The sequence below is a fragment of the Lynx canadensis genome, chromosome B1 (assembly GCF_007474595.2).
Source record: "Lynx canadensis isolate LIC74 chromosome B1, mLynCan4.pri.v2, whole genome shotgun sequence".
NCBI lineage: Eukaryota > Metazoa > Chordata > Mammalia > Carnivora > Felidae > Lynx > Lynx canadensis.
In genome coordinates this window covers 60,332,762-60,347,200 of record NC_044306.2, presented here as the reverse complement: position 1 = coordinate 60,347,200, position 14,439 = coordinate 60,332,762, and the positions used below count along the sequence as shown (strand labels likewise).

The 14,439-nt window shown below is 37.4% G+C and overlaps 1 protein-coding gene and 1 pseudogene across 2 annotated transcripts in view; one reads left to right on the top strand and one right to left on the bottom strand.

Moving 5' to 3' along the window:
• The window catches only part of ANXA10 (annexin A10), a 97,050-nt gene that overhangs the window by 64,369 nt on the left and 18,242 nt on the right, over window positions 1-14,439 (top strand). For both annotated transcript variants that reach the window (XM_030312784.1, XM_030312785.1), the window contains 3 exons: window positions 4,865-4,978; window positions 6,943-7,033; window positions 8,893-8,972. In XM_030312784.1, the coding sequence (XP_030168644.1) occupies window positions 4,865-4,978; window positions 6,943-7,033; window positions 8,893-8,972 (285 nt within the window). The remainder of the gene's footprint in view (window positions 1-4,864; window positions 4,979-6,942; window positions 7,034-8,892; window positions 8,973-14,439) is intronic.
• LOC115512096 lies at window positions 1,678-2,021 on the bottom strand (annotated as a pseudogene).

The following is a 14,439-nucleotide window of genomic DNA, read 5'->3' as shown; positions in this document are numbered from 1 at the left end:
TACAATTTAATGTTATTAAATTGTTCATAATATTTCTCTTTTTTTTCCTTTGTCTGTAGTATTTGTACAAGCCACTCTTACAGGGGCGCCTGGGTGGCTCAGTCGGTTAAGTGTCCGACTTTGGCTCAGGTCATGATCTCGCGGTCCGTGAGTTCAAGCCCTGCGTCGGGCTCTGTGCTGACAGCTCTGACATCTGACATCTCTGACAGATTCTGTGTCTCCCTCTTTCTCTGACCCTCCCCTGTTCATGCTCTCTCTGTCTCAAAAATAAATAAACGTTAAAAAAAGTTTAAAAAAAAAACAAAAACAAGACACTCTTACATTCCCAATATTGATATTTTGTATTTTCTTTTTTCTCTTTTAAAAAAAAAATTTTTAATGTTTATTTTTGTGTGTATGTGTGTGAGAAAGAGAGAGAGACAGAGCATGAGCAGGGGAGGGGCAGCTAGAGAGGAGACACAGAAGGCAAAGCAGGCTCCAGACTCTGAGCTGTCAGCACAGAGCCCAACATGGGGCTCGAGCCCAAGAATGGTGAGATCATGACCTGAGACAAAGTCAAACACTAAATCAACTGAGCTATCCAGGCACCCCTCTCTTTTCTTAATCAGCCCAATTAAAATTTTATTAGCATTACTGATCTTTTTAGAGAATCAGATTTTGATTTTATTAACAGTTTCTAGTATTTATCAATTTTTTGTTTTATTGGGTTCTGATCCTGTTACTATTTTCTTTGTTCTTATTCTGAATTTAATTTACCCTTTCTAGTTTTTGTTTTTTGATGTGGAATCTTGGATCATTCATTTCATATGTTTTTCTTCTAATATAAATATTTAAAGCTAGAAATTTACTGTCAAACACTATCTTAGCTGCATTCCACAAATTTTAACATGTTGCATTTTCACCTTCATCAAATTCAAAGTATTTTCTAACTTCCTTGTGATGTATTATTTGATCCTTGCATCGTGTCGAAGTATATTTTTTAATTTCCAAATATTTCAGATTCTCTAGATACACTTTTATCGTTAGTTTTGAAGTTAATTGTGTTGTAATGAGAGAACAAATTCTTGAAGAGGTACATCACAAGCCACATTGAAGGAAACATCTCAATCCTGTGCTAGTCCAACTAGCCAGGACTTGATTACTGGGAAGGAGCTACAGGTGGGCATGGGAGAGGGTGAACAGGCAGAGGATTGAGAAAGCAAAGAAAGCCTGGCCAGGACAGTATAGTCAGGGAGTTAAACTCTCTATTTCCATGTCTAGGACAGAAAGCATGATCTTAAGGGCAAAGTTGAAGTTTGAATGTAGCTTGTCCAGACCCCAGTCCCACTCCTACTTGACTTCACCCTTAAAACACTTGTGCAAGGTAGACTTGACTTAAAGGTGAGGAAGAGGAAGAGTGATTAAAATTACTTAGTAATTTTTAAATGAAAGAAGTTATTCGATCTGTTGCAGACTCTCATAGATCCCCTACATGAATATCTGATTCCTTTCTTAAAAGTTTTTTTTTTTTTTTAATCTGGAAGAGACCATTAAGAAAAGAAGTATTGTATCCTAGATTTTTAAAATAACAAAATGATGGGAAATTATTTATGGAAATAATTTTAAGGGCACAGGCCTCTTTATATAAAATATACTACATTTTAAATTTGTAAGGGGTTGAAATTAAAGTTTAGATAGTTTTTTTTAATCCAAAATCTGTTTATTGGGATAGTTCCCCACTCATGTTGACTCAGAGTGCATTTAGTGCTGCTTCCATCTGAAGGAGCATCCTTCTATGAGCCTTGCTTTTCCTCCTGTCGGCTGGCACAGGACGGTGGAGCAGTCCACACATAGCACCACCGTCTGCGTGTGGCTGAACACGGTGGTGATTTTGTAGCACCCTGGGCACTTCACGTCCATGAAGTAGGAGTTGGGGCTCTGCACCAGGCGCTTCTTCTTGTGCTTTCTTCTCCTCTTCCGGGGACGGGTGCAGGAGGTCCTTTGCGAGGGGCATGTTCTCGTGGGCAAGTCGTCACCACCGGAAAGGCTAAAATAGCTAATATTTTAATCAAGATTTGTATCTCTTGATGATGCACATTGAGAAAAAAAAAATCTTCATTTTAAGAAGCCATAATTATTTGTTGCATTAATGGGACACACGTTTAGAGTTCCTTTGTCACCAAAATCTTCCAGGGTTCCTGAGTTCCCACAGGAGCCAAGATCCAGTTATCACGTAATTCTGTGCTATAAAGTCTAGTTTAATACCCATCTTCTCCTCAAGTGGATCTTTCAGTCTCTACAGATTGACTTATTCACGCCCCATAGGAAAACACCAATATACAGGTACAAGGATTTCCCCCGCAGGCTCTGCATTTTTCTTTTACTGACTGACTTACCTTCCTGAATGTGGATTAGTCAGGGTTCTCCAGAGAAACAGAACCAACAGCATATGCATATATGCACATACCTGCTTGATAGGTGGCATTAGTAAGACTCCCTACGGGACAAGTCTGGGAAGAGCATCTGCCACACCTGGGGCACCAGGTGTTTATCCTCTCAGGAATCTCCGATTGGCTCTTGGCTCTTTTAGAACTCTGAGCTCGCGGGATGGGGCTCTCTCTCTGGGAAGAGTGGTATGGCCATAGCGCCGCAGGCCTCCCTCTGCCATTCTCCCAGCCACCCCTGACACTCAGCAAATCCCAGCGCATCCTGGCCCCGCCCCTCCATCAGGATCCACACTTCCTCCTCCCACCTATCAAAGAAAGAAAGAAAGAAAGAAAGAAAGAGAAAAAATATATCTCTCTGTCCCTCAGTCCCTCTCCCACACTCACTCTCTCGCTGTCCAAATCATGCAGGACCTTATAGCAATGTTATGGAGCTCAACATTTCTTGTAACAGTAATGGAAAACTGTTCAAGGAGAGCAAGGTAATCTCTGTCAATCTAAAGAGAGATTTTTTTTAAGGAATTATTAGCTTACATGATTGTGGTGACTGGCAAGCTCAAAATCTGCCCGGTAGGCCACCAAGCTGGGGACTCAGGGAAGAGTTGGCAGTTCAATTTCAAAGGCAGTCTGCAGGCAGAATTCTCTCTTCTTTGGGGGATGTTAGCCTTTTTCTATTAAAGCCTTTAACTAACTGGATGAGGGCCACCCATGTTTTGGAGACTACTGCTTTACTCATCTACCAAATATGTTCACACAAAACCTCTAGAATAATGTACGACCTAAAATCTGGGCACTGTGGGCCAACCAAGGTGACACATAAAGTTAATCAATGGCTTCTCCATCTCCTGTCACAGTGCTGCATGTCCTTCCTTGTCTAAACGTAACTTGGTTCTGTAATCCTATAAATCCATTCTGATCTCTTACCTGAATTCATCTAATTGTTTTGTACTACTGCTTTAGGATCTTATAATGTGAAAAATGATATTGAAAGCCTTAGAAAATGTATTAGCTCACATTTTTACTTATGTTACCTCTGGGTTTGTGGAATATCAATCTCCTTGGAAACAGAGACTGTGTTGCAATTCTCCAGCACCTACCACTATGTCTGGGAAATGGTATTAAATCAAACAGTATTGAATAACTGCAATCTTTCCGTCAAAAAAATTTATTGAGCTCTTGTGTGCATAAGAATATAAGTTTCACAAGCTCATATGTTTATATATATTCTATTCTTTGATGTAGCCCCAATACCTAGAAGAAAGCTTGGCTCACATCACCTTAACAACTATTTGGTAAATAAATTAGAAATAGTCACTGGTGCATAATGAGGGAATTAAATAGAATATAAGTTTCATGAAAGGGGAGATCTTATGCTTCTTGTATATACTCCAAGCACCTGACACAACTCTGGGCATTTATTAATTGCTCATTAAATGAATTGCATTGACCCTAGCAAAAATTCAATAGATTCTCTGCATTACTGGTTACCAACTTATGGATAAATGCTTTATTTGCTAAATAAGAAAATCCACAATCTAGGAATGATGTTGTCAGATTATACTAAATAAAATGAAAATTATGACTATTTTGTTTTTATTTTAATAAAGCATATTATGTCTTATTGGCAGCTTTTACTTGAATCTATTATTGAATCACCTCAAAACTAAAATATTGCATATTTTTAAAGTACAACTGAATATACTCTATATATTTTAGCAAGAAGTGTTAAGTTTTAAACATCTTTCAAATATCTTTGTAACCCTACAAAAAATGCATTTAACATTCACATTTTTAAACAGCCAGTCTACACTAATAAAATAAAAGTGAAAATTAAAATGATCAATTTTATACTTCTATAATCTGTATTCCAAGAACTAAAATTCAGCATGCTTGTTTTTCTCCTGAAGTGTTTAACTTTCAATATTTTAAACAAATGTATTACCGTGGCTATTTGATGAAAGTTCTTAGATTACTCAATTCATTTACACAGCTTTTTGGCAATAGTATAACCATGAACTCCTGCTAATAGATACTGCTTCAATGATAAAATAAAATGTATATTTTATTTAAGGACCAATGTTTCATTAATTCCATATAAGAAAACTAAGAACTCTCAACTATAATGTTTTTAGGTTTCAAATTTTACTTATTTTCATAATGAGATCAACACAGAAGTTGGGGCTGGGATTAGGGAAAGAAGATCATTTTGTATTTACATGAATAGAATGTCCATGTACATGACCTCTCATGCAGAGATATGATTACATAAGACACTTTCAAACCCATCAAGTCCATCCACTCCTGTAATGCAAAACCAGGCTTCTTACTATGTGAAATGACATAGGAAAGGACATCTTAGTAGAAGACTTTCTGCAATTATCCCATTTCTCTTGTAAAGTTAGTACCTAATATAATGAAAGTATTTACTTTTCCATCCATAGGACCTAATTGGTGACCTGAAGGAGAAACTTTCAGATCACTTCAAAGATGTCATGGTTGGCCTCATGTACCCGCCACCTTCTTATGACGCTCACGAACTCTGGCATGCCATGAAGGTACTATTCTGATACAAAAATATACCTGTTAACAAGTGCAGGGCAATATTTCAGTAGAGAGGGAACTGGGTGGGGGAAAGAATATCTGAGCAAAAACAAAACAGTGAGGGGCGCCTGGGTGGCTTAGTTAAGTGGCTGGACTTCGGCTCAGGTCATGATCTCTCAGTTCGCGAGTTTGAGTCCCGCAACCGGCACTGTGAGGACGGCTCAGAGCCTGGAACCTGCTTCGGATTCTGTGTCTCCCTCTCTCCCTGTGTGTCTGTCCCTCCCCAGCTTGCACTGTGTCTGTGTCTCTCAAAAATAAATATACGTTAAAAAATAAGTAAGTAAATAAATAAATAAATAAATAAATAAATAAATAAATAAAACAGTGACGATGCTGTGCTCAGGTGAAGTGACCCTGTTAGGAAGAGAGGGATTCTACAGCCCAGGAGCTTGGATCAGCCTATTCTTTTGCTGCACAAACTCAGATTCACTGACCCAGCTCTATGTTGAACAACCAAAAAAACCCCCAAAAAAACCAAAATAAGCCTCCAGGGCTGTCCATATTTATCACTGCCTAGTACACATTCATATATTAAGCAAAAATGTTATAAAACATGTGAACCTCTTCAAATTATTTGTAAAAATTGGACTCACTAAGTAAAAGTGGGATACTGAGTCAGAGACAAAATATAGATAATATCTTTGTTTATTTTTGTAACCTCAAGTTACTCCTTTCCAAAAACTATTGCTCAAAAGTATAAAACTTTTTGGGGCACCTGGGTGGCTCAGTCAGTTGAGCGTCTGACTTGGCCCAGGTCATGATCCCGCACTTGGTGGGTTCAAGCCCCACACGGGGCCCTGTGCTGACCAGCTCAGAGCCTGGTGCCTGCTTCAGATTCTGTCTCCCTCTCTCTCTGCCTCTCCCCCACTCCGTCTGTCTCCCAAAAATAAATAAATATTAAATTTTTTTTAATTTAAAGTATAAAACTTTTACTTCTGAAGAATTATAATAATTCTTTACAGAAAAGTCATTTCCGAGAAATAAATTGACTACAGATTTGATAGAGACTTTGTTGGCTAGGGATTGGGTACAAAAGGCTTTTTAACATCTTCCAACTGCTGATATTAAACACCTGCAGAACCATTGCAGTCATTCCAATACGATTCCTGCCAATGACCAGATTATGCAATCTGCAAACAATGTGTGACAGGAGACAGGAAAGGGGAAAAATTAAGGGAACTTGGATTTTGGCCATCATATTTGCAGATGAGAATAGACATTGTATAAAATTCATATGAATTTCAACTAATTGCTTTTTTGAAGTTGCAGTATGGCAATTCCTACCTCTTGCAAAATGATGTGACCACAACTATAAGAAGGAAGTCATATGTTACTGTTTAGATAAACTGTTACATTTTATCAATATTACATGGAATGGTAAGGATTTCTAACATTTTCTGGAATATGTGTTGTTTTTATAACAACAGAGAAAAATCAGAGAAAAAATCTGTCCATATAGCTTTAAGAGACCATAAAAAGCACCCAGCCTAATGTTTAGACCAATAGTACAAAATTTCACATTTAGGGAGAGGCAGGGAGTGGTCCCTGAAGCATCTTTAGGAAACTAGGAGACCCAGGTTCTGATTTCAGCTCTCCAAAGAATGATATTCTAGCAGCAAAAATATCAGTGCCATGAGCCTTGTTCAAACATCTTTTTCCACATTATTTAGAAAGTCCCATGTTGTTTTATTCTAAATGAAGGAATAGGATTTCAGATAATAATATCCCCTCAGGGTCAAGCAGCTAGTAAATAGCAGAGCCAGAACTGAATAAGACCTATCTTTATCCCAAACATCCTTTCTTTCCTCTCTGCCATCTCTCAGAATATCAGGAATGTTGTAAATCTTTATTATACATAAGATGCACTATTATTCCCAATACAAATGCCTTTATATTTCTCTCTTTCTCTGTATGACAGGGAGCAGGCACTGAAGAGAATTGCCTCATTGATATTTTAGCTTCAAGAACAAATGGAGAAATTTTCCAGATGCGAGAAGCCTACTATTTGCGTAAGGAAATATACATATGTGCATATATTTTACACACACGTAAACTTCATATTTTTCAAATAACACACAAAATATTTCAGTTTATGTGTTTTAAAGTTTTTTCTAAGACACTCTTAAATTTGATATATCACTTACTCAAGACCAATCAACTCACTGAATAAAACTGATGATTATATTACCAAAAATGAAACAATTCTCTGCACAATCAAGTTAAGCAAAGTTTCCAGGAAAAGAATTACAAGTTTCTATGAGGTGAGTGTTTACATTAATACAGGTAAATGCCAGCACTGTGGTTCAGGAGCATTTTATCGCTTACCCTGAAGAGACCAGGTATATAGACAAAATAAGGCTAAGTTCAATGAGCACTTAGCAAATTCTACAAATATGGGTAACTGGTTCACTTTGCATAAATCTCATCATCACTGTGATCTATCACAAAACCAAATTTCTACACATTTTAAGAGCAGATAAGCTAATTATTTTTTTAAAAAGATATAATGCTTTAAATTGCATTGCTTCATGTATTGCCTCACATTGAATATCAAGAAAATATTCTAGACAGTCAGCTCTGTTGCATTTGAACAAAAACAAGGGGTATTTCCCAGTGGAGATGAAGAACCTTCACTTAAAATACTAAAATGAGGGGCATTTGCGTAGCTCAGTTGGTTAAGCGTCCAATTCTTTTTAACTTTTTAATGTTTATGGCAATGAGAAAGAACGAAATATGGCCCTTTGTAGCAACGTGGATGGAACTGGAGAGTGTGATGCTAAGTGAAATAAGCCATACAGAGAAAGACAGATACCATATGTTTTCACTCTTATGTGGATCCTGAGAAACTTAACAGAAACCCATGGGGGAGGGGAAGGAAAAAAAAAAAAAAAGAGGTTAGAGTGGGAGAGAGCCAAAGCATAAGAGACTGTTAAAAACTGAGAACAAACTGAGGGTTGAAGGGGGGTGGGAGGGAGGGGAGGGTGGGTGATGAGTATTGAGGAGGGCACCTTTTGGGATGAGCACTGGGTGTTGTATGGAAACCAATTTGACAATAAATTTCATATATTTAAAAAAAATAAATTAAAAAATTAAAAAAAATTAATTTTTTAATGTTTATTTATTTTTGAGAGAGAGAGAAAAAGACAGAACATGCGTGGGGGAGGGGCAGAGAGGGAGGGAGACACAGAATCGGAAGCAGGCTCCAGGCTCCAAGCAGTTGGAACAGAGCCCAACATGGGACTTGAACCCATAAGCTGTGAGATCATGACCTGAGCCAAAGTCGGAAGCTTAACCAAAGCATCTGATTCTTGATTTCAGCTCAGTTCATGATCTCACCAGGTGAGCTCTAGATTCATGAGTTGGAGCCCTGCGTTGGGGCTCTGAGCTGACAGTATGGAGCCTCCTTGGGATTATCTCTACCCCACTCTCTCTGCCTGCCCCTCCTCCTCCCCCGCTTGTACTCTATCTCTCAAAAATAAATAAATAAACATTTTTTTACATATTAAAACGAGACAGAGCACCTGGGGAAAGTGCTGGGCTGGGTAGCAGTTTATGGAAATAGAATGCATAAGAGCAAATTTTGAGAATTAGAGAATGTGAAACGACTTTCAATGGTGGTTTTCAATTTTGGAATAAAGACAATCTTTTTTTAAGAAAACAGACCTGTGCCTATGCTACTGTTAGTTACCACATTTCTTTGGAGAACTGTTTAGAAAATTGGCTTCAAGACAAAGAGATGTCAACAGATCGATTGTATTTCCTGTGCTTTCCACCCACAACTGGGGCAATAGCATTAACTTATACAAAGCACATTGTTATGTGGTTCTATAATAAATCATACCTTTAACATGGAAGTTTTTTTCCCCAGAATACAACAGCAACCTTCAAGAGGACATTTACTCAGAGACCTCAGGACACTTCAGGGATACTCTCATGAACCTGGTCCAGGTATGAAATTCAAAAATTCACACCATTTTGCATTATTAAAAAATATATATGTTTCCTTTTCAAAAAATAGAACAGAAAACTCCAGTTTAACAGTAAATTCTGGATAATAATGTTTACTGAATGCCAGCTAAATTCCAACCACTATAATAGAAACTTGATTTGGATATAGAAATTAACAAATATGAATGATATACCATTTCTATTCTCAAAAAAATCTACTACATATAAGATGTTATGATTATAGAAATATACATAAGTAATTATACCTTATAAGGTAGTTAAAAGATTTAAAATATTACAGTTACAATTATAATTCTAATGAGAAATTATAATTCTATTTCTATTTTTTTAAAGCTACTAAACAGGTTGGGTGCATACTAACTTCTGAGGTCCTAGTATAGCCTAGTAGTAGCATGTTTCTCACTTAATAACTACAAAATACTGTAATATAAATATTCTTATAAGCATTTTATAAATAAAAAATGTAAAACAAAACCTACTAGGTTCTAGCTCTCTGTCTAAAGAGCTAATAAGTAGAAATCCAGAATTTGAATTGATTTCTATAGACTCGCACATGCCAGCATCTGATCCTCAGCTCTACCTCAGAAAATTCCGTGGTATTATACATGAACACAAAGGAATACTGCTTCAAATTAAAATTTGACACATTTTATTTTTATCTACTGACTAAATGGTATTATTTCTATCCAATTAATATTTCTTAAAAACATCCCACACATTAGCATTGTAACAATAATAATATTTTTAGATATAATTAACCTTTGTCTTATATAATCTGTCATCCAATTCAGCAAAGGCATTCAGGAATGTAAAGAGAATCGATATTCAGTTCTTTACTAACAAAAGAAGACCTAGATGTCCAAACTGGAAAAAGTGTCTTAGGAACCAGTATTTTGGCTTGGTTTTACGTCGTATGAGTGTGTGTGTGTGTGTGTGTGTGTGTGTGTGTGTGTGTAATGCATGTAATGAAGCAAGCATTTCTAAAATCCCGAAACTTCTCTCTTTATGTCAAGAACATAACTGAGTAGTCAGTAGCTAGCATAAAATTTCACCAAGAACTGTAGGTAGACAGGTTTTTTACATGGGGATGTAAAATTAAGAAAAAATTCCATTGTCTTTAATGATAAAAGAATAAATGATAGCCCTCTAGGGAATAAAGGTGGAAGAATGATATGTAGAAAGATGGAGAAAGACCCAAGAGGGAGAAGAGTAGGGTAAGAATTCTGCCTGAGGTCCTTCAGGAGTCCAAGGCCCCACACACTCAGGAGGGGAGTCAGAATCATCAGATGAAAATATGGGATGGACCATGGAATGTCCTTTCTTCCTTTTCTCTGAGCCACTCTGGTTCCAATTGCTTCTATGAGTTCCTGGAATTTTTTTTAGCCTCAACATTTTTATGGCTACTATTGCCAAACTCTGAGATGTTCTTCCTTGCCCTTTGTCCTGTTCAGGTTTATCTGAAGTGGTGCTGTGGAGTGTATCCTCCATGAGGCTTATATCTCTTTCACAGCTCAATTTTGGCAAATGTAGACATCTAACAGTTTGTTTGCAGCTTGAGTAGCATACTTTTCTTTAATCTGGATTTACGATGTTTTGGGAAATGTAAATCTCTAAGAAACTTGGAAGAAGTCTAATGTAATTGATTCCACTGAATACTGTATACCACTTAGTCATACCAGAACTTCTTTCCTAGACCTATTTCTTTGCATCCTTGCACTCTCCCTGACCATGCCTCTTGTTTTTCACAACTAAAAGCCAGTTCCTTGGAAGTCCTCTCAGATAACATATTTAGTCAGATACATGCTGCAGGGCTGAGTCTTAACAGGTGTTTGCTTTTCAAATCTTCTTCAGGTTCCAGCTTACATTGCTTGGGATCAGTGGTTCCCCCTTTTAACTGTTAGGGACACCAAATATCTGGACTTTCTCTCTACCTCTTTTATTTCAGCTTGCAAACCAGGCAATTATTTGCTGAGCTCATCTCTTTCTTGTAATACATGGCCAAAAGCATAAAGTAAATGACAGTTATCAAATTCACATGAAGACCAGAATGGGCTCTCTTGATCAGCTTACAGCTCTCCTCCAAAAAGTGATTCAGAGGCTCATTCTTTTTCCATCTAGTGGCTAATCCATCTTCACATCTTGCTTCTAATTTCATCATTCCAATCCACAATCTACAGAAGCAGAAAGAGGGTGGAGGATTGTTCATGGGAACTTTTATGGACCTCACTGTGATATCTATCACTTTTGCTCACATTTCATTGGCTAGACCTCCATCAGCTAATTCCCCTTATAGTCTGTTTTTTTGTCCTCAAAGAAGATGAAATAAGTTTGGTGATCACCTATCAGTGTGAAAATGAGACTTGAAAACTGAAACCAAGACAGGCCAGTGAGCAACAGAAGATGGAAGGATGAAGATATACTTGGCAATAAGCAGGAAGTGTATGAGGATGACTATATTGGGCACAAAGAGAATTTTCAAAAGGAGAGCAATACATAAACAAAAAAACAAACAAATAAAAATGTTCTGCATTATTTCTTATAAGTACTTTAAAAGTAAATGTCTTTACATTTCTATCCAAGCTTTATGTTTTTTGACATATCACCATTTTAAGTGATCTTCTGAAAGATCACTGTGTGAAAGTTTCTTGGCCATACTTCTAATCTAACTCATAGAATGATGACGTTCATCACACTATATACTATATACATATTATACAATGTTAATCTGAACATATTAGCTGTATTTTTTATTTCTATATAACTAATCTTAACATGTGTAATTAATTCATATGAGAAAAACAAAAACCCAGCTCTATTTTAATCTTTTATTCCTTCTCTTTTGTTTTTGGCATACATAAAGCATGTGTGTGTGAAAAAATATTGTCCAACATTTACCTGTATTTCATTGATTGATTGTTTGGTTGTTTTCCAACAAAGCAAATTTCAAAAATGCTGGTGTGAAAACTAGTGTGGGAATAATCATTTCCCATCAGGCCTCTGATTGAACATACCCTTCAAAGTCTTCTTCTACTTCACAGGAATTTCTCTCCTCTAAGCCTGTCTTATGTATTTTTATTCAGTGTTACCACATAATGTGAGATGTGTTTGCATATCCGCCTTTCCCAGTAGTTTCCCAATCATGAGTTTACAGTTTACAGTTTTAGAACTAGGCTCGGTATATGATACATAAAAAGCAAGTCAGACTTTTTGGAAATAAATGCTACAAAGAACAAATTCTTTTAAAAGTCTGAGTGAATAAAGTTCAATGCTTGCTGCAGTAAAAAATGAGGCTTAATATACAATAGGTCTATGAGAATTCTAGAAAAGGAACATCATTTGCACACCTGGGGAAGAGGAAGGAGGTGGTTCAGGGTAAGTAGAAACGTCTTGCTTGAGCATGCTGGCTCACTGGAAGGACTCCTGCTAAATAGGAAAAATTGTCTGATTAAATTGCTGGCCGGCATTGCCAGGTTGACGAGGTTCCTGTAAGCAATAGAGAGCCACAGGGAAATTTCTGGCAGAATGAGAGATGACTGGGAAGACTTTATCTATTATCATCTCCATGTAAGTAGGAAAAAATTAAGTTGCACGTGTCATGCTAATTTACCACAACAAATGGAAGGAAACATAGTGAGAGCCTCGCTTGTGACTTAAGAGAATCTAACTTATTAAGAATAAAAACTAGTTTCCCCTTCTTATCATCTCTTTAATTTCTTAATTCCATTCTCATTGAGTTTGTACTGATCAAATCAATCAGATGTACCCTGAATATACGATGAAGTGAGACAAGAAACCATGAGAAAACCCAGCAGGAGGCAAGGGACATGTATTTAGGCAAAAAAAGCTATCAACAATCCCTCTCTTTTATTATTCAGATTGTCTTACTGGCCGTCTTCCAACAGAGAAAGCAGTTAGAATTCTTGATGTCCCAGCTAAGTTTTAAAAAATTAAAGGAAACAAGGAAACTTCAGGTTAGGAAAAAAAGAGTATTCCCCAGCTCTTCAGGAAAATAGGCCCATAGTCATATGCTGACTTTTTTCCCCCAAATCGTTGTGTTTTGCACCTGAAGCTAATGTTATACTGTGTCTTAACTAACTGGAATTTAAATACAAACTAAACACCTAAAGAACAAAAACAGAACAAAACAAAACATTCTCTCAGTATAAAAGGATCATTATTTTTTTGGGGGCGCCTGGGTGGCGCAGTCGGTTAAGCGTCCGACTTCAGCCAGGTCACGATCTCGCGGTCCGTGAGTTCGAGCCCCGCGTCGGGCTCTGGGCTGATGGCTCAGAGCCTGGAGCCTGTTTCCGACTCTGTGTCTCCCTCTCTCTCTGTCCCTCCCCCATTCATGCTCTGTCTCTCTCTGTCCCAAAAATAAATAAACGTTGAAAAAAAAAATTAAAAAAAAAAATAAAAAAATAAAAAAAAAATAAAAGGATCATTATTTTTTTTTAAATTTTCAACTAATGAGGGGCACCTGGGTGGCTCAGTCAGTTAAGCATCTGACTTCAGCTCAGGTCATGAGCTCACGGTCTGTGGGTTCAAGCCCCATGTCAGGCTCTGTGCTGACAGCTCAGAGCCTGGAGCCTGCTTAGGATTCTGTGTGTCCCTCTCTCTCTGCCCTCCCCTGCTCATACTCTGTCTCTCTCTGTCTCTCAAAAATAAATAAATATTTTTTAAAAAAACAGTTTAAACTTTCAACTAGTGAGGCTGCAAAATATAAATTAAAACAACAGTTTCCAGTCAGAAATTCATATTGGCATAGCCATTGCCCCTAATAGAGGAAAGCCAAGAGTTCCATTGTAAAACGATGAGTTCCATCTTAATATCAAACAAGCGTTTATTTTCTTAACATCCAAATAGAAATTTATTTCAATTTATTAAAGAAAAATATACATTCTTTGGGTGCCTAGGTAGCTCAGTAGGTTAAGTGTCCAACTGCGGGTCAGGTCATGATCTCACAGTCTCTGAGTTTGAGCCCCACATTGGGCTCTGCACTGACAGCTTGGAGCCCGGAACCTGCTTCAGATTCTATGTCTCCCTCTCTCTTTCTCTCCCTTCCCCTCACCTGCCAATCTCCCTCTCTCTGTCTCTCTCAAAAATAAATAAAAAACATTAAAAAAATTTTTAAAAACCTTGTTAAAGAAAAATATACATTCTCTAGTAAGAAACAAATGTATTTTTATTAGGATAACTTTGCATTCCATTAGAGCTATATCACAGTCGAGCTTCTGCTGCCGAATCCTGCTTCTTTCTTCTCCCTTCCATGAGTGTTGCTCCCAAGCACACTCCATAACAAGCAAGATGTGCTGATCTCCATCTCAGAGTCAGCTTTCCAAGGAACCCAATGGCTATAACCCCTCCTTGCAGGGATGAGCAAACTGAGGCTCAGAGAGATTACCATTACACATATACTGAATGAGAAGGCCAATATGGAAATAGGACT